The sequence below is a fragment of the Oryza brachyantha genome, chromosome 4 (genome assembly GCF_000231095.2).
Source record: "Oryza brachyantha chromosome 4, ObraRS2, whole genome shotgun sequence".
Taxonomy (NCBI): Eukaryota; Viridiplantae; Streptophyta; class Magnoliopsida; order Poales; family Poaceae; genus Oryza; species Oryza brachyantha.
In genome coordinates this window covers 2,298,349-2,318,625 of record NC_023166.2, presented here as the reverse complement: position 1 = coordinate 2,318,625, position 20,277 = coordinate 2,298,349, and the positions used below count along the sequence as shown (strand labels likewise).

Here is a 20,277-nt window from a genome sequence, read left to right as displayed (position 1 = left end):
TAATTTTAAGTATTGGATTGACTCTGATATTATTGGAAATTAAAATAAGTAAATACAGATGTACTATTTGAATTATAGACCTAATTATCCAAAATCGTGACTGAATCGATTTTCTTTTAACGAAAAACGGGATACACAGCATGATTAGTGGAGTGCAATTTCCAAGGCAAAAATGAAACCGCGGTAAAAATTTGCAGCTCTCCCTCCGGTGCCAAAACATTTCCCGGCTTCCCTCCCTTCTTTCTCCCGCCAAAACCCCCACCTTAAAACCCTCCCCGCCCTTTGCATCCCCAACCATCCCCTCTTCCTCCTCCTCCGCCCTCGTCGCAGCCTCCAATCCCAGCCGCCTCCTCCCGGCCACCGCCCACGGCCACTCGGTGATTCATCCGGTCGTCGTCCTCCGCTCTTATCGCCGCCCGCCGCCCGCCACGCCATGCTGGGCGACTGGCCCGAGTCGCCCTCCCAGACGGTGCTCTACGCCGACGAGATCGCCGCCGTCCGCGCCGTCCTTGGGAGGGACGTCCGCGAGGAACGCGTCGTCGCCGCGCTGTCTCGCTGCGGTGGCAACGCCGAGCGCGCCATCAACGCGCTCCTCGATGCCGCCGACGGCGGCGTCGTGGACGGGACGCACACGAGTGGTTGCGGCGGCGGTGCTGCTGCTGCTGACAAGACCGCTGTTGCTCCGGTGAAGGCGGAGCGTGACGCTGGTGGCGCCGCCCCGAATAAGCCTCGGGTGAAGGTAGAAGTCCTCGACGACGATTCGAACGGCTGCTCCACGAAGCCTCGGATGGTCAAGAGAGAGGTACCCGATGATTGTCCCGTGAAAGAGCCGTCGTCGACGCCGCATCGGGTCAAGGAGGAACAGAGATGCGACGGCGTCCCGCCCAGGAGAGGCGCGGCTACGGCGGCGGCGAGCGGCGGTGGCATAAGCCTCGTGCCGAGGCCCAAGAAGAGGTCCCGTGTCGGCGACGAGGTGGAGACCATCGACCTCACGGCGACCCACCCGCTGCCGTATCTCAACGCGCGGCCGATCCGGGCGGTGCCGCCGCCGGAGGCCATGGAGATGTACGACCCGCCACGGTCGGTCAGGGCGACCGCGCCTCCGCCGTCCAAGGATTGGAGGATGGTGGTGGCGCCGCCTGATGCCGAGTTCGGCGAGTTCCCCGAGGAGCGGGACTGGTTCCTCGTCGGGAGGTCCTATGTCACCGGGCTGTCCACCAACCGCGGGAGGCGGATGCTGGACGCCGGCGAGCTCGTCCATTTCTCGTTCCCCTCGTTCGAGAGGAACTATGGCGGGATCAAAGTCTCCAACAAAAAGGCCGCTGCTTTGGCCGAGATCGTGCGCTTCTCCACCAAACGAGCCGGAGAGGTGGTCGCCTTCGCCATTCAAATTATTCAGATTATTCAAATTATTTGGGGGAAAACCGTATGTTAATCTCTGCTTATTTTGTTGCTATTGCAGATTGGGAAGCTATCTCCAGAATGGACCAAGTGCCTTGTGCCATTAGTGACCTCATTCAAGGTGAAGATCCATGGGAAGATTGTGTTTCCAACGGTGGAGTTGAGGCTGATGCAGGAGATTATGTTGTATGTTAGGTAATTGGTGGGATGATTATACATGATCACAGTTCTTGATTTTGTTTGTTGTGTTTGTGTTGGGTCAATTGTGCTGACCTTGCTTGATGCTAATGTCATGTATGCAGCTTCTACATCCACCGTTCTGTATTCAGCGCAGGCCGCGACAACTCATCCTGGGACATGCTTGCTCCTGCAAATGCTGATTATTCTACCAACCCTCTCTATGGCCTGTTCAGATTGCTCAAGCTAAGGGCATTTGCCAAGGTAGCGCGCTCATGTCGATTTCTTGAGCTATGCAGCTCTTTTGCTTCTCTTGATCCTGATGAATGCATGATAAATTGGTGTTTTGTGTTTTGTACAGGCTGATATAACTCCTGAGGAGCTCAGCGCAGGAAAGAGGCCGCGGAATCTAAGGGTGAGCTACAATTTCTAATGTTGATTGTTAACTGTTATTAGTTGTAGCATGTAGTACAGAAGAGCAAGCCTCCTACCAAATGTACTTCATTGGTTCCTCCAAAAGAATGCGCCTTGTTTCTGTATTCATCTGAATTACTTAGCAAATATTTGTCATTACCTGATGATTTTTGCTAGCATGCAATTTCTTTTTCTTGGTTGTGCAACTTTTTGTTGATCTTGTATGTGGGATGGATACATGAACTAGGGTGATGACAATGATGAAGATGAACCCATGGGTATAGTTGGACTGGAAAGCAGACGCACAGCTGGCCAAACATTTCCAGAGCAAGGTACTGATGAGCAGGCTATTTCAGAGGCTACGTTGAACAAAATTGTCGGCACTGCTGAAACATATGACTTGGAGGTAACATGACCTTTATTTGACTCTTTCTCACTATCTGAACGATTGCATATGAGCAAAATAATGATTTTTTACTTAAAACAAAGTAATGATCCTTTCAAGAAAAAAAATCTGTGCAATACAGGAAGCAGAGCCCCCAAGCACTCTTGTCTCTGTTCTAAAACCATACCAGAAGGAAGCTCTCTTCTGGATGTCCCAATTGGAGAAGGGTATTGATGGTGATCAAGCCAAAAAAACACTTCATCCCTGCTGGAGTGCCTACAAAATTGTCGACAAGTATGTACTCATTTTCATTTGCATAGTTGCATCAAAATGTTAATTAGGAAAAATAACCAGAATTAAGTACTCAAAAGTTGTAATATTTGTTTCCAGGAGAGCTCCTGCTGTGTATGTGAATGTTTTCACTGGCCAGGCAACAACCCAGTTTCAAAGTGTAACTCAGTCAGCGAGAGGAGGGGTAAGTTGGTTTTAAGAGTCGCTCATGTATGCATCGTATTTCGTACCTGGATTAAGTTGTATCTAAACAGTATTATTCTTTTAGTGACCATTCTAGATGGTACTGTTGTTCTGCCTTTCCTGATTTGTTTTTTTTGTTTCATTGGATTTCCCAATACAGCATCATACTATTTTTATGTTATTACTAAAAGAAAACTTGAATACAAGAAATGAAATGTGAACGCATTAGATTGGTATTTTTTCTGAAAATTCTTTGAACGTAGATTGAAGCTTTATACATTTTTGCCTTGCTTCTCTGGTTTTATACCCCTGGTCTAGTAAAGAGGTGTAAAATGTTATTTGTCCATTCCTCTTGAGAAACACTGGACCTAGCATTGTTGGAGATTATAAACTTGTCTGGTGACAGTTTTTTGAGGAAGTTCTTGTATGGATGTATTTTTAAAAGTTTTTTTTTGTAAGAATATGAATATTAAATGCATTTGCCTAATCTGATTGTGCTATTGAAAGAAGTATTTATGCATCATCTGTTGCTTTGCAGATACTGGCAGATGCAATGGGTCTTGGTAAAACTGTCATGACTATTGCCCTAATACTCTCAAATCCAAGGGGTGAAATAGAACACGATATGAGGAGTTCTAGAGATCGTGACACGAGGGCACAAAGTTCGAGATCCCCTGTAAGAGGAGGCACACTCATAGTCTGCCCATTGGCATTATTAGGTCAATGGAAGGTAAATACGGAGTAACATATCTGCGCTTACCATTATACTATATCTTGCAGTCAACTTCACATAACTGAAAGGACAGGGCTAGGTTTTTGGTTTTCTTTTTTCCTGCCTTGGATTTTCATGCAACTTGATTATCTTTTTTTCTAGTTTCTGCTACGAACTTATGATTTGCAAGACTAATAATGTGATCATTGTCCTTTGCAGGACGAATTGGATGCACATTCAACACCAGGAGCTCTTTCTGTGTTTGTCTACTATGGTGGTGACAGAACAGCTGACCTCAGATTCATGGCTGAGCACAGTGTTGTCTTGACAACCTATGGTGTTCTTCAATCAGCTCACAAGAATGTAAGGGTTTAGAGTTTGGCCTTGTCTACAGTATGAATTTTATTTTTACTAATGTAAAATGTTACCATTTATAGGATGGCAGCAGTGTCTTTCACAGGATAGATTGGTATAGAGTTGTGCTAGATGAAGCACATACAATCAAATCTCCCAAAACCAAGGCGGCCCGAGCATCTTTTGAATTAACTTCTCATTGCAGATGGTGCCTCACGGGTACACCATTGCAGGTGCATTTGCAGCCATCACCATTTTGTTTTTCTTTTCAATATTTCCTTGAATTGCCAAGATTCAAAGTGTTGATTGATATTTTTCATAGTTTCTGCTAAGCTAACATATCTGTATTACATTTTCTGCAGAATAGTTTGGAGGATCTTTTCAGTCTTCTTTGCTTCCTACATGTAGAACCATGGTGTGACTCAACTTGGTATGAACATTATCTGGCTACATAAATCTAACTTAAGGTGTTGTTGGGATTGAAAATCTGACTCAAGCTGTTTTGATTTCAAAAGGTGGAATAAGCTGATTCAGAAACCTTATGAGAATGGTGACGAGAGGGGATTGAAACTTGTCAGAGCTATTCTTAGGCCACTCATGCTGAGGAGAACCAAGGAAACAAAAGACAAAATGGGAAAGTACGCATTTTATTATTTTGTTTTCTGTCAATGTTATACACTGCATAAATCAGCATATGGCATGCCTTGGCTCTTGCAAGTACTCTTGTTCACAACAACTAAATGCTTGTTTCAGTCCCATACTAGTCCTCCCTCCAGCTAATATTGAGGTTGTGGAGTGCGAACAATCTGAAGATGAACGTGATTTTTACGAGGCCCTTTTCAGGAGGTCAAAGGTATCATTGTTTTGAGTTTTCTTGTTCAGAACTTTCGCTTAACACAAGAAATTGGAATCTTAACTGAATTTTTCTTTGGATCGTTGTTTTCATCGCTTTTCATGTTCATGGCTTAGATTTGTTTATGCCTAACACGAAATGGTGCTCCCAACAGGTCCAGTTTGATAAATTTGTAGCACAAGGCAGTGTTCTTAGCAACTATGCTAATATTCTCGAGTTACTTCTTCGGCTAAGGCAGTGCTGTGACCACCCTTTTCTTGTGATCAGGTTAGACATGATTTCAAGAAAAATGCTTCCCTACATTTTCGTCATATCATCGTCTGACAACTATTGAATTTTTATTGTTTGCAGTCGAGCTGATACCCAGAAGTATACTGACCTCGACGAGCTAGCACAGAGGTTTCTTGAAGGGGTGCAGCGTGATTCTGGAAGACGCAGCGCGCCACCTTCGCAGGCGTATGTCGAAGAGGTCGTTGAAGAAATTCGCCAGGGTGCAACTGCTGAGTGTCCAATCTGCCTTGAGTCAGCTTCTGACGATCCAGTCCTCACGCCATGCGCACACCGGATGTGCCGGGAGTGCTTGCTCTCTAGCTGGAGGACACCAGCTGGAGGGCCATGTCCACTGTGCCGAAACCCCATCACAAAATCTGAGCTGATCACATTGCCTAGCCAGTGCCGGTTCCAGGTTGACCCTGAGAATAACTGGAAGGACTCATGTAAGGTGCAGAAACTCATCATGATCCTGGAGGGCCTTCAGAAGAAGAGGGAGAAGAGCATTGTGTTCAGTCAGTTCACTTCATTCTTTGATCTGCTGGAGGTTCCCCTCAATCAGAAAGGAATCAAATTCTTGAGGTATGATGGGAGACTCAGCCAGAAACACAGAGAAAAAGTTCTGAAGGAGTTCAGTGAAAGCCAGGGCAAGCTGGTATGCACAACCATTTCAATTGTTTACATAATGATGCAGAAACCATTTGTAGTCATGGTCTTGTTTTCCTTTCTGCATTTTTTTTTGATTCTTGAATATTTTCTGAATCTCTTTTCCTGAAAATTAGGTGTTACTAATGTCACTCAAGGCTGGAGGTGTTGGACTGAATCTAACTGCTGCCTCCAACGTGTTCATAATGGTAACTAAACTATACCTTGTCAAACCATACAACTGAACACACTCGTTCTTGCACACCAACTTGCTGACCTAGATATTGACATCCAACTTTTTTGCTTTCATGTAGGATCCATGGTGGAATCCTGCAGTGGAAGAGCAAGCTATCATGAGAATTCACCGGATCGGCCAAAAGAGAGCTGTCCAAGTCAGGCGCTTCATTGTCAAGGTAAGGACACCAGGAATCCCAGAGTCACATAACCTGCTCTCACTTTACCAGTGAACATATCAAAGATGAAAAAAATGCTATCTTTGTGGGATTCCAGGATACTGTCGAGGAGCGGATGCAAAATGTGCAGGCGCGCAAGCAGAGGATGATTTCTGGGGCCCTGACCGACGACGAAGTTCGGTCTGCGCGAATCGAGCAACTGAAGATGCTGTTTACTTGAGCCTGGTCATGAGTTGCTGGATGTTGTACAGTTCATGTTTTGTGCCCGAGACTTGCTAGGGTTTAGGAAAAATGACCCAATGTTTTAGGGTTTAGAGTGCAGACTTGTAAAGGGGATGGAATGGGTGCAACTATGTGCCCATTCATTTTTGTGGATATATCCCCATTCTGGTCTGAACATTTTGTATATAGTGGTCTCTTCTGAACATGAAGGGCCTTCTAGTCCACAACACTTCCAAATCCTATTCTGTTTCCATGAAGGGAAGGAGCAAACCATTATTGAGGCTATTCTTCATCCTTGGTATGTACTGCCTGTTATCAATCTTTTTTAATATTTTTCTTACCTTTTTCTTCACAAGAAAAATTTCTTTGCAAGCAGGATTTTGGTTAATTATAGAGTTATGACAATATGGAAGGACATGACCATGACATTGTATTCTCTGAACTGTTCAATGAATAGTCCTTGCTGAAGCTAACTTGTGATCAGCAGCTCCCAATAATAGTCTTCACATTAGGCAAAAGGTCTCGAGTCTTGACCTCTCCTGCCTTGTCGACAATGCTCCAAGATAACAACACAACACCCTGACCGTCGTTACTCATGATTAATCACCACGATGCTTACTTGGGATAAGCCAACATCTGCATTAAATATACAATGAAAGTGTAATACATCCACATTAAATTATACAATCAAAGTGTAACTGCTGGCTCATGTACCAGTTTGAGGAAAAAACCAAATGTAATATTTGTAAATAAAAATAACTTATAAATAAAGCTTTTATACGTGTTCTTAGCGAAGCAAATGCTAGAAAATAAACTACGCTGAAAGCCCCCAAAATTAAATCCAAATTTAAGTTTAAAAATTAAAATTTTATCTTATAAACATAAGTAGAAATGGAAAGATAGACTTTATTAACAAGAAGATTTAAATTTGAGCTTTTTTACCGTCCTCGAAAAAGTACCTTAATGTACCACATTTTAGTATAAAAAATGTGGTACCTTAAGGTACCAAAAATTTATATTATTTATATTAAAATTCTTAGTACCTTGAGATACTTTTTAAGGATAAATACAACTTCTGTAAGCAAAACACCACTGTTATGGTGATGACCACTATTTTCAATTAGAGAATATATATAATTATAAAAACATATGATTTTTGAAAATATATTTCAAGATGAATATGTATATAATCTGCGTGCTTCTAAAGTTTTACTCTATCCATCATGAAATATAATCATATCATGAAATATAATCATTTCTAGAGCAATGCATGTGGAATAAAAATTATGTGAGAATAACTGGAGAAAGATTCTAGTTGGTTAAGAAGGAAATATCTGCTAAAATTAAATGGATAATAATTGTACGTAATTAAATATAAAATGGTTCTAGTCAGTTGAGATGAGCAGGTAGGTGAAGAAATAGCTCTATTAACGATATCTACTAAAAATAAATTTTATGTTAGAACAAATGTTATACTTTAACTGTTATTCATATTTGAAGTTAATTGGACCTTAACTTTGTCCAAAATAATATGTATTATGAAAGTAGAGTGAGTAAAACATTTGTAGTTGCTGACGGGTGAATAGACTGGGGTATTCATTGGTAGCATGTCGTTCGCTTAGAGCCCACGTCTTTTCTCCTTTCATGTTTATAAGTCAAAATTTAAATTTTTAATTTTAAATTTAAAATATTTTAAGGGTTATTTATTATAGTTTATTTTTCGACCAACTTTTAGATCGCTAACAATATATATATTAAAATTTTATTATAAATTATTTTTTATTTACAAACATATCGTTTGACTTTTTCTATAAATAAGCCAGACAATCGATCCTTTACTATATTTAAAGGTGGTGCCATGTCCTTGCTGCTGTAGCTCTTGTCGGCCGAATTCTAGATGGTCATGGTCCTGCATGTACACACACTAGGCCTTATTTAGTTTGTAAAAAAAATTTATAAGAACATCATATCAAAACTTTAAACACATATTTAAAGTATTAAACGTAGTCTAATTATAAAACAAATTTTAGATTTCGCCTGAAAACCGCGAGAAGAATCTTTTGAGTCTAATTAATTCATCATTAGCATATTTTGGTTACTGTAGCACTTATGGCTAATCACGTCCTAATTAGACTCAAAAGATTCGTCTCACTGTTTCCTTCATAACTGTGTAATTAGTTTTAATGTTTATATATATTTAATATTTTATTTAGATTCTAAAAATTCGATGTGATGTTTTTGACAAAAGTTTTTGGAACTAAACACCCCCTTAAATGAAATCGGAATGAAGAATGATGAGCAAAAGGCCAAAGATATGTATGACTTGACGGATTGACCGGTTGACCTGCATCTCGTCTGGTCAATGACGTGCATGCTCGATGGAGTCACAAAGATTCCCAAAAGATACAGCTTTAATGTTTTTTTTGACTCCCTGAGATGAATGATTACTGGGAGAGGCAGCACTAGTTAATTGCTCACGCTTTGGCAGCCAGCAAAGTTAGTCAATCAGCAGCTAATCACATGTCTATTGTTTAAACGCAATACTAGCTAACTATTACAATAATTTATAGTTTTCGTTTTTACCTTGTTGTTTCCTTTCACGTGTCCAATCAATTTTGCAGGTGGCATTTACAAATTTTCCATTGTTGTTTTACTCCATAAGCGTGTAATTTGACTGATAGTTTCAGTGGTATTTATGTACTCATCTATTTGCAGAGGGTGCCATTTGCAGATATACAATAGCGATTTAAAGCCGTTGTAGATTTGTTACTGCCCCTTACAGTCTTAATATATCGATCTGATACTCTTAATTGGCAGTCAGTTGACTAAAATTACACAATGCAAAAAAGTAGCAATCTCGTACAAATTTAATGCAACCTTTAGTTTTCTTGGTTTTTTTTAATTTTTCTGGATTAATCTAAAAGCATTTTTATGCTCACTAGATTATACTTTGTGTTGTTTTATATTCGCCAAATCAACACAAAAGTGCACTTTGCTATAAATAAATGAGTTAAAATTTATTCTCTAACCAAGCAGAAAGATTGCTGTATAAACTGTTTAGTGTTGGCAATATAGTTTAAAAGGTGCACAAGACAAATAAATCGATCTGATATAAGCTATTTGATAAACACAATAACCGAATCAGACTGTGTTTGATTGAATATGTCAAATAAAAAATATCAAATTAACATAAATTATCCAAAGTGGTTAACCAGATCAACCCAAGATACAAGTGTAACTTAAACTGAAACTAATATGATAACTAGTAATCACATAACCAAATTAGAAGATCGGACTAAACCGAAATAATTCTAATCTAACCGATACAATTACTGGAGCCGGTGAAACGTAGCACTTATGATGTAGCTCCGTGTTAGGTGCCAAGTTTCACCGGTGATGAAACCTCAGTGAGGAGAGTGACGATGTGCTGAGAGTAAATGATCTACATTATGTCAATATAGATGATTTACAATCACCTCGGGTGTATATATTTATACCCATGGGTGGATACTAGTCCATGTCGAACACGACACATGTTTTCTAATAGATAAAAGGAAAAAACAAGTACTGATCAGACTCTAGCTCTAATCTCTATTAGATAAGATACATGTTTTCTAATAGATAAAAGGAAATAACAAGTCCTAATCGACTCTAACTCTAGAGATAAAGCAAAGTTCCTAAACTGACTCTAATTAAATTAACCATCATGCCTTGGTCTTCATGATTTCTTCTCGAATTCGGACTCTTCTTGATAAACTTTCCATCGTCTGATCGCGTCCTTTCTTATCTGAATCCATTATGGAATTTTTACCAAAATTTGGTGTTAACATTATTAAAGCCTGAAAGTTCAAAATTATATAAAAAACCTGACGAACCCGAAAAAAACCTGAAATGGCTTGACAAAGCCCGGGGCCAGGCCAGGGCTGATGTGGACAAGGGTTCCCGATCTTCCTTAAGGTTATGATAAACACTCGATTTGGTGGAGTCATGACATAAGTTGATCTGGCTTCTGAATGAACACACTCTTATTCTCCTCTGGTTATCAATTGTGTCGAAACTTGGTTGACCCCGCTGAGAAGGCCAATCCCTGCTTGCGAATCAAAGAACACAAATAGGAAGAAGAAAGATTACAACTAAATTATAGATGAATGATTAAACTAAATGTTGGGGTCTCACAAACCGAATGATTGGTGAAACTATTCTTGACATATTAATATAAGCAAAACATAAACCCTAACTATGATGACGGCTATTAATATATTGAGTCCAGGATCGTGAAAACACTCCTTGATGCAACCCTAATGGACTCCAACATTATACATGGCCCAAAGGCCCAAAATTCGATAACACTGCACCGGGGCAGATTTTGGACGTTACCTTGTTCGGATAATTCTCGTTGACTCATAATGAATTTGAACATAGGATTAGAACCATGGAAATCTAATATTCTTCGCTTTTCAACCATATAAAGAATGCCCCAGTCCGTTTTAGTATAGACTGATCTGGATTCTGAATCATATCGAAGATGACTTGGTTTGAGCCTCAGAGCCTCCATCTTAACTTGAACGTCCTTGCTGGTTCTCCACGACTCTAAGTCCCTTTCTAAGTGTATCTTTGTCTTCTCCATTATTTCTAATTATAATATAATTATTAGATAGCAATATATTCTCCAACTCATATAAAGAAGAACTTAGGAACGACCTCACCTGTAAATCCTATTGTCGCGCGCGAGCTCTTGTGATTGGACCTTAAATGACTAGCAAAAGATTGTTGTGTATATCTAAAGAAGTGATGCCCTCATCATGAGTTTGTTCTTTTTTTTTTGCAAATCGTCGGGCTCGCACGCCGATCTTTTGCTTATTCTTGTTGTTGTGAGTCAAAATTTGAATTTTTAACTTTAAATTTGAAGCTGATTTTAGGGGTTTTTCACCGAAGTTTAGTTTTTGACTTTAGCTTTTAAATGACTAAAAATATATATATATAAAAGTTTTATTCATAAATTATTTTTTTGTACGAATACACACTTTATTTTTTCTACATAAAAAACCAAACAATCACCCCCGTAGAACCATGCTCGCCAAGGTTATTTTGGGTCGGGCCTTTTCCAAACATGGTCCTAACCTTGCCCTGACTCGATGATTGATCAGGCCTAGTACACATGGTATATATTAGACATTATTTGTATAGGGTAAATTCCGCTATTTAGTAGTTTTTAGGTTTAAATAAAATCGGCATACTTAAAAAAAACTAAAATTTTTGGCCAAAATAATTTCATCACAAGGAATGGGAAAATTCGTGAAATTTCCTAAATAAAAAAAACAATGGATCCTGGTCGGCACGCGTATTTTCTTGTATGCAATTGAAAAGAAATAATTGCACACATGACTTAGACACATATATAGAGGAGACTATTAGATCACGATGTGGCAGCTTAGATAGTTGCCAGTGTACCACTCGCTCTGCACGGCGACGCCCATGGATTCCCGCCTCGCCCTCGCCGCCGTCGTCTGTGCCATCGTCCTCTGCGCCACGCCGGCGGCACTCGCCCAGACAGTGCAGGTCTGGTGGGACTGCTCGCCGCGGAACTACACGGCGGGGAGCGCCTACGGCACTAGCCTCCGCGGCACGCTCAGGGACGTCGTCGACGCCGCGGTTTCCGGCGGGGGGTACGCCACGGCCGGCGCCGCCGCGGCGGCGCCGCACGGCCTTGCTATCTGCTACGCCGACGCGCCGCCGAAGGTGTGCCGGCTGTGCCTGGGCATGGCGGCCGGGAACCTGTCGCTCGCCTGCCCGCGCGCCATGGGCGCCGCCATGCTGTACAACAACTGCCTACTCCGGTACGCCGCCGAGCCGTTCCTGGCGAGGCCGGACATGACGCAGGAGTTCTCGTTCTACAACAACAACATGACTAGCGCCGGCGACGCCGCCCAGTTCGGCGCCGCGCTCACCCGGCTCATGGACCGGCTCGGTCTCGCCGCCGCCGCCGCCGCGGCGTCGTCCCGTGGCCGGAGGCGATTCGCGTTCGGGCAGACCAACATCACCGCCGCCGACAGCCTCTACGCGTTCGTGCAGTGCGTCGACGACCTGTCGCCGGACGACTGCCGCCGCTGCCTCCAGAGCCTCGCCGCGTCGCTGCCCATGTAAGAAACTGAGAACACGTACGTACGTACAGCACGGCGGCGGCGAGGCTGGGAATATTGATCTTGCCATGGTGGATGCGGTGCAGGACGAGAGGAGGGCGCGCCTACTCGCTGACATGCTACACGCGGTTCGAGGTGGTGCCGTTCTACAGGCCACCGAACGCGACGAGCCTCGTGGTGGCGGCGGCGTCGCCGGCGACGCCGCCGGCGTTGCAGCCTACGGAATCCGGAGGTGAGTCAAGCACAGTACTAGAGCGAGGTCCAGTGACGCATGGACTGGACGTAGACAAGGGAATATTGGTGGCCTTCCTTGACAGGGAATTTTTGCTATTCTGTGCCTTTATATTTTTAGAGGTAACAAAAAATACGTTTTTTTCCTCGGTTGTAAGAACATCATGGCTCAAAAAATCACCCAAAATTCTTTAATTGGATTCTCCAATCAGATTGTTAGCTAATCCCTATCCTAAAAAGAAGCAATTCTCCGTCTTATTTGATTTTTTAAAAATTTTTTTTAGAAAATTAGTCATGCACAAAGTAATATTCATGTTTTATCATTTAATAAAAATATTAATCGTAATTTTTTAAATAAGACAAAGACAGGTAAAAACTAAAAAGTTAATTTATTTTGGGACGGAGCGAATATGTGATAGATTGATTTTTCTAACTGATAACTAAAAATTTTCTTCCAACCGATAAAAACATAAACAGAAAATCGCTCTCTTTACCACACGTCGCTTTTTCCTTGTTGCACATTATATATAAACGTCTTCCTGACTTGTGGCAAGCGAGATATCTGGCGTTGGGGATGGTAATTTTTGCATGCTTGTTTAGGGTGATTGTTAAAACTAGTTTTTCATTTAGAAACTTGAAATTTTAGAATTAGGATCCACATCGGACTTCTATTGGTGATGATCTAAGAACTACAATTAAAAGGTTTTTTTTTAACAAAATAAAAAATGATGTGCCAATATTAATAGAACTACATTGATTCTTGCCAATAATTCTACTGCTATTGAGTCACTGAGTAAACAAAATACATTTTATTAGTTAGTACAAGCGTTCAACAAACCGCGAAGTTATCATGCTAATTTTCTCCAAATTTAAATTTTAAAATAATTCCAAAAATAAAAATAAATACACACTAATAGTAACCATTTTCCCCTTTCTATTACTATCTAGGGAACAAGGTTTGTGAAAATGACAATGCTTACTTCATATTTAGGGCTCAATCCAAATTAAAGAACAAAAGATAGTTCGGGATATGATTTTTACTGAAAATAATATAGTAATGGATATGCCAAAAAATTAATGCATTGTTACATTATTTTTCTAGTGATATATAACTTTCTGAACTTTTTCATATTTTTAAGGATGTTTACTATGTTCTACAGAAAAAATTTCGTTTCAATGCACCACGAATGCCTTGGCTTACTGCGTGCAATTATTGTCAAATGGGAATTTGTCGTGGTTTCCTGCGGTTAGGTGGGGGTGAAGGGCAAAGAGAAACATTGCCTATTAAATGAGTATAGTACCTTTTGACCAAATTATTTGTTCTATATTTTGATGGCATCCTAGGCAATGGTGTGAGATTTTAGGGGCGCATGGTTTGTGAAAATTTTCGGGTTAATTTGACTAGATATTAAAAGACTATTTTGATAACTAATTAAAAAACTAATTACATATGGTGTCAGAAAATCATAGGATGAATTTTTTTAAAACTAATTAATCTACCATTACCACATGTGAGTTATTGTAGCAGTTATAACTAATTAGGCTCAAAAGGTTCGTCTCGTAAATTTCTTTCAAACTTTATAATCAATTATTTTTTAACTATATTTAACACTCTATATATGTGTCTAAAAATTTGATGTGACAGGAGAATGCAAAATTTTTTAAACTAAACAGGGCCAATTTGTGCAACACAGTTACAAAATCTTAATATTCCTCCCGACTCCAACCACAAACATTTCTAAGAATTTCTCACCAGAAATTGGGAAGTATAAAACTAAACAGAAGATGCTTTGCGATCGATTGAGATTTGGAAGTATAAAATTACGTAAGAGATGGTTGCTATTCCCCCGGTTCTAAATGTCATTGACACCATAATCAAGAGGTGATAAAACAACAGCTGTTCCCGGGTGGCCAGCCAGTGAGAGGGACAGGGACAGGGTACAGGCACCACACTTCAGTGGACGATGACTGCATACATATTTGTAGGTACGAGGATATGGTCGGATCGGATGTGGTGTGTTAGTTTCGTCAAGTGGATGCACACGAGCTAGCTAGGCCCCCGTGTGAGTGCGCTTCACACTCAATAATTTGATTCCAAATGGTATACTGTCTTCGCTTCTAAATGTTCGACGTCTTTATTTTTTATACGCGTTTGGTTATTCGTCTTATTTTAAAAAATTATTAAATATGTCAAGCTATATATATGCATAAAAATATATTTAATAATACACGAAATGATATAAAAATAATTAATAATTATGTAAATTTTTTTGCATAAGACGAACGGTCAAACGTGTATAAAAAAGTCAACGACGTCAAACATTTAGGGATGGAGGGAGTATTTACAAATAAAAAATAATTTATAAATAAAACTTTTATATGCGTATTATTAGTGATATAAGATCAAATGCTGAAAATTAAACTTTGGTAAAAAAACCTTAAAATCAATTTCAAATTTAAAATTAAAAATTTAATATAGCCAGTCGGCCCGGCAAAAGGTTGCCGACCACCGAAAGTGGGCAACTCAATCATCTCACTTGGTTTCTTACCGAACCTTCGCTTTGGTTACTGATGATTCCACCCAAATTAATTAATTCTTTTAGTTAACAACGGTAAACACATGGAGGTAAAATGTACATAAAAGAATGTCTCTATTATACTTTAGAATGAGTGCTAACCCTTTTATTAAGCAGCGTACCCTCCCGCATGGTTAAAAAAAGGATAGCGTGATATCCCAGCCTATCTCTAGCTCAGTGGCGGAGGACGACTTAAAAATGAGGTATGGCGAAGAATGTAAAGCCGTACCGGAGTCGGTGGGCCAAGCAGCCCCTAACGGCATCGCCGGCTCACCGTCCCTCGAACGCCGGGCGTCGGCGGGCCGCGGCGTCGCCCGCCGCTGGGTTTGGGAGCCTGGCCGCTGCCCGCTGCCCGCCGCACTCTGCCCATCGCCCGCCTAGGAATGGCCGAATAGGGTTAGGGAAATGGGGAGTGGGATTGTGGGAAGAACGAGAGGGGAGAGACCGAGAGAAACTGAGATAGAGAGAGGTTGGCGCGATGGTGCTGCCTGCACCGCCTCCGCTCCGGCCGGACCAGCCACCTCCGGCAAGGGCGCAAGGCGCGACGATGAGTCGACAAGACGATGGCGGCGCGATGGCTGCTTGCCTGCTTCGGCTCGGCCTCGGGCGAGAGGCGAGTGCGACTGCGTGTATTATGCGTGACTCACTGACCTCCCCTAGGGTTTCTCTGGTTTGGGCTGTTTTGGGCCGGCCTGGCTACGCCCCTAGGCCCCGTTGGCCTGCCTGCGTGCCGACCGCCAAATTGCGCCCAGCCGCTCGCGCCCCTGCCTCTTGCTCACATCCGTCGTCGCCGCGCCATGGCTCTGCTCTCGCTGCCGGGGAGGAGGGGAGGGGGGGGGGTCTAGGTACTGGCCAAGGTATGGCAGCTGCCATACCTTGCCTTACCGGGTCCTCCGTCACTGCTCTAGCTATATGGGCATGTTATAATTCACAAATATATTACTAACACATGTAAAAACAACAAAAAAAAATGCAACACACTCGTGTCTATTAGTTAGCATAGGAGTCCAATCCCACCTTATTTTTTTTCATTCTCTTCCTATTCCACGTGAGCTTATACACTACTATTATACTTCCTCTTACTCAGTTTAGTCAATTTACCTTTTCTTAACCACCCCCCCCCCCCGCCCCCAAATGGCTGGGAGATATAAGCCTCTTCAAGGATGGAATAAATAAGACGTTTCACATACACACACATCTTGATTATTAGACTTAAAAATGATACTCTCACCGTTTTTTATTTGATGACACAATTGACTTTTAGGTGTCTGTTTGACCATTCATCTTATTCGAAGAAATTATATAAGTCTAAATTATTTTATTATGTTTTGTTTTACAACTAAAAGAATGTTAACATGACTTACAATTTTATATATCTACATAAGAATTTTTAAATAATATAAATAGTCCAACGTACAATCCAAAAATCAATGACGTCGCATTATATAGACTTTGTGTCACCTTTCCTCATCACAGCACCCTCTCATATCAATATATTTTTTTAGAAAATAAAGGGAGACTATGTGACACATAGCTTCGCCGTCATATTACTAGGAAGAACAAAATGACATAGTGTTGCCATTTTAGACACGTCAAAAACCACCGTTGAAATTAGATTCGGAGTGCCCGGTTTTACGATTTTATAACGGCAAAAAAAAAACAGTTTTTAGTTCAGGGTCAAAATTGGATTTTACCAGCTAGGAATAAATGCCAAACTAACCTTATTATCATCCCAATAGGTGAGATTGAAGTATCAAATGATTATCTGTTTTTGCTAGCTTTTTAAGCATATAAACGAATTATTTAGCTTCTATAAAGTTTAAAATTTGCTATAGAAATACCAGTTGATGAACTTTTATAAAGAAAAATTTTGCACTAAATGTATCATTTATAAATTTGAAAAGCGTGTATGCAAAAATCCCAAAATTTTCATTGGAAACAAATGCAGGCAAATTCTACAACCACCTTACCTAATATGTGTGATCGCCATAAATGGATACGTAACTCATCCTTGGATGAGAATGAACCACATGTCCAATTAATTATGTCAGCAGTTTGCATGATTTTTGGCCCATAGAACAATTACGTCCCAGCAAATTCTCGAGATATGGTTTGCAATATATTCTATCTGACCATTCAGTCACATGTTTCATTTTGCTTCTGGATTTTATTTGGGATAAAAATCTTTAAAGACATGGTCACCCTTGGTCCCATTAGGGTGAGATACTTTTCGATGGACCCATTCTATGCACCTAAGAAGGAATCAGCACTATCATTCGCATTTTACTGCCAATTGTTCTTGCTCGTATGGAATGTCATCTAATCATGCCAATTTGCTATGGAATCCCAGGAGAGTTCACTATTCCTCCTATGGAATGGCATGTAATCTCTTGCAATTAGATCTGGAAGTGCTGAAGGATTTATCTGTCCATTTTGTACAGTTCGCAAATGTTTAAAATAATTATTCTGTTTCAATTGAATCTTATACATCATTCCTTTGCAGATGCTAAGCATAGCAAGTTTCGAATAAAGTTGGCATTGGCAGGTATTACACAAAAATACAACTTATATAACTTTTAACATTTTTGGTTTAGTTTTGGTGGTTGCCAGAACCATACTGCATTTATAGGGTATATATGCATGATTTTTTTTTTGAAGTAATCGGGTATATGCATGTTATCCTGTTTTCTGAATTTATAGCGCGTGTCACCATTTTTTTCTTTTGGTTTAACTTATATTCTCGGACATTTTTGTCAGCTTTTAAGTAATCCAAAATAGTGAAATATATGTTTTGTCACTGCTCCACAAACATTGGTATATCTTTAGACATCACTGTCCAGTCAGGTTTATTTAACCATCAAATTTACTCCAAGATAAGCTACACAGAAAAGTGAAAACAACAAAAATTTGAACGACCACTACAAGAAAATCAAGAACCATAGTTGCAGATGTAATTTTCCAACTCTTGACAAAGCATTCAGACTGGGGCTAAACAAAGAAAAAGGGAAAAACCTCTGTTTTGACCATTACTATATGATTCATATATTCTGATTAATTATAGGACCATAAAAACCTCTATTATTATTTAAAGGGAAAAGTCTAAATCACACCCCTAAACTTTTGGGTGAGTACGAATTACCCCCTTAACTCCAAAAGGTGGGTATTTTTCACTTTCAACTGGCAATATTGGACGAAGAAACCCCCCGAGTGGCTTTGAGGATGGTTTTGGCTGATTAACTTGGCCGTGTTTATTAATCTAAGTCAAGATCGGCCTTAAATCTGCTTGAGTGGGTTTTTCGTCCGGTATTTGCTAGTTGAGGGTGAAAAATGCTTGATATTTGCGTTCAAGGGTTAATTATACTCACCTAATAATTCGTGGATTCAGACTTTTGCCTTATTTTAGTGATCCATAATTAGGGTTCCTCAGACGATTTGTTCATTTCCTTAATATATATAATTGACTATAGTGACCATACATCTCACATTCATTCTCTGTACCAGTTTCAACTATTGCCGCCGTTCTCTTGGTCATGTCTTGCATCATTGTGGTTGTCAAAAGTCGTAGTAGGGCAAAATTTGAGATGATCATTGGAAAGAACTCCAATCGTAAGGAGAATATTGAAGAGCTACTTGACAACTATGGTTCACTAGCACCCAAGAGATACAAGTACTCACAACTAAAGGATATGACAGGGTCTTTCAGTGAGAAGCTAGGGGAAGGTGGCTATGGAACGGTATACAAAGGTACTTTACCTGATGGTAACCCTGTTGCTGTGAAGTTTCTCCATGATTTGACAAGTAATGGAGAAGAATTTGTAAATGAGGTTATCAGCATTAGAAGGACTTCTCACATTAATGTGGTCACACTTGTTGGTTTTTGTTTGGGGGCCTCAAAGCGAGCTCTCATCTACGAGTACATGCCGAATGGATCATTGGACAAATTCATTTATGCTGAAAATTCAAAAATAACTCTAGGATGGGACAAACTTTATGAGATAGCAACAGGTATTGCGAGAGGATTGGAGTATTTGCACCGAGGTTGTAACACACGAATCATACACTTTGACATCAAACCGCACAATATTCTACTTGACCATGATTTTGTCCCCAAAATTGCGGATTTTGGCTTGGCGAAGTTATGCAACCCGAAGGAGAGCTACCTTTCAATGGCCGGTATGCGAGGAACTATTGGGTTTATTGCGCCAGAAGTATTTTCGAGGCGATTTGGAGTTGTTTCGACCAAGTCAGATGTGTATAGCTACGGGATGATGCTTCTTGAGATGGTAGGAGGAAGGAAAAACTTGAAATCAAGTGTTGAAAACCCGAGCGAAATGTATTTTCCGGACTGGATTTATAGGTGTCTGGCAGATCTTGGAAGCTTGCACACTTTTGACATGGAATATGAAACTGAGGAGATTGCAAGAAAAATGGCCGTAATTGGCCTGTGGTGCATACAAGTATCACCTAACTCTCGCCCCACAATGAGCAAAGTTTTAGATATGTTTGAAAAAAGTGCTGATGAACTTGAGATACCACCAAAACATTGTTTTTACTCGGCCATACAGTAAGTATTTTACACAGTTGTATATCTGAAGAAGCATGTAGAGAAAAAGAAGTTTAATTTTTGTTTACCCTTCTGCTTTACTCAAATATTGGGCAGATTAAATTCAAAACAGAAACTATTTATGATGCACACCACCAATTATTATTTAGTGATAAGAGGATGATAAGTTGATAACAACAAATCTACTAGCATGTTTTTTCAGGGTGCCATAAATTGCTGAGCTATTTTCTCTTTAAATTTATAAACAAATTTATTGAAATAATATGCAGGGAGGATTCATCTGAGCAAGGGAGTTACAGCACTTAATACAGACGGACTTTCAGGCGTGTTAACACTTCCTCTCCGTTTTGAATGAAATGTCTACCCGGCATGGTAATCGTCGGGAATTAGACATTCTTGCTAGAGTGAAATTTTTGTGAACTTTCAAGTTTTTTGTCGGTAACTTC

General features: G+C 40.5%; 2 protein-coding genes across 2 annotated transcripts; both read left to right on the top strand.

Annotated features, from left to right (window-relative positions):
- Window positions 1-433: 433 nt before the first annotated feature.
- Window positions 434-6,625, top strand: LOC102721159 (DNA repair protein RAD5B). Its single transcript, XM_006653108.2, has 18 exons — window positions 434-1,369; window positions 1,463-1,596; window positions 1,704-1,842; window positions 1,940-1,993; window positions 2,240-2,398; window positions 2,520-2,671; window positions 2,768-2,852; window positions 3,390-3,581; window positions 3,783-3,926; window positions 4,001-4,150; window positions 4,280-4,347; window positions 4,433-4,555; window positions 4,671-4,770; window positions 4,925-5,037; window positions 5,122-5,695; window positions 5,823-5,894; window positions 6,000-6,098; window positions 6,196-6,625. Exons 1-18 carry the CDS (start codon window positions 434-436, stop codon window positions 6,316-6,318), a joined length of 3,417 nt encoding a protein of 1,138 aa, XP_006653171.1. The 3' UTR covers window positions 6,319-6,625.
- A 5,170-nt stretch (window positions 6,626-11,795) lies between these two features.
- Window positions 11,796-19,835, top strand: LOC102720874 (LEAF RUST 10 DISEASE-RESISTANCE LOCUS RECEPTOR-LIKE PROTEIN KINASE-like 2.5). Its single transcript, XM_040523028.1, has 3 exons — window positions 11,796-11,884; window positions 12,547-12,692; window positions 18,769-19,835. Exons 1-3 carry the CDS (start codon window positions 11,796-11,798, stop codon window positions 19,833-19,835), a joined length of 1,302 nt encoding a protein of 433 aa, XP_040378962.1.
- The last annotated feature ends 442 nt before the right edge of the window (window positions 19,836-20,277 follow it).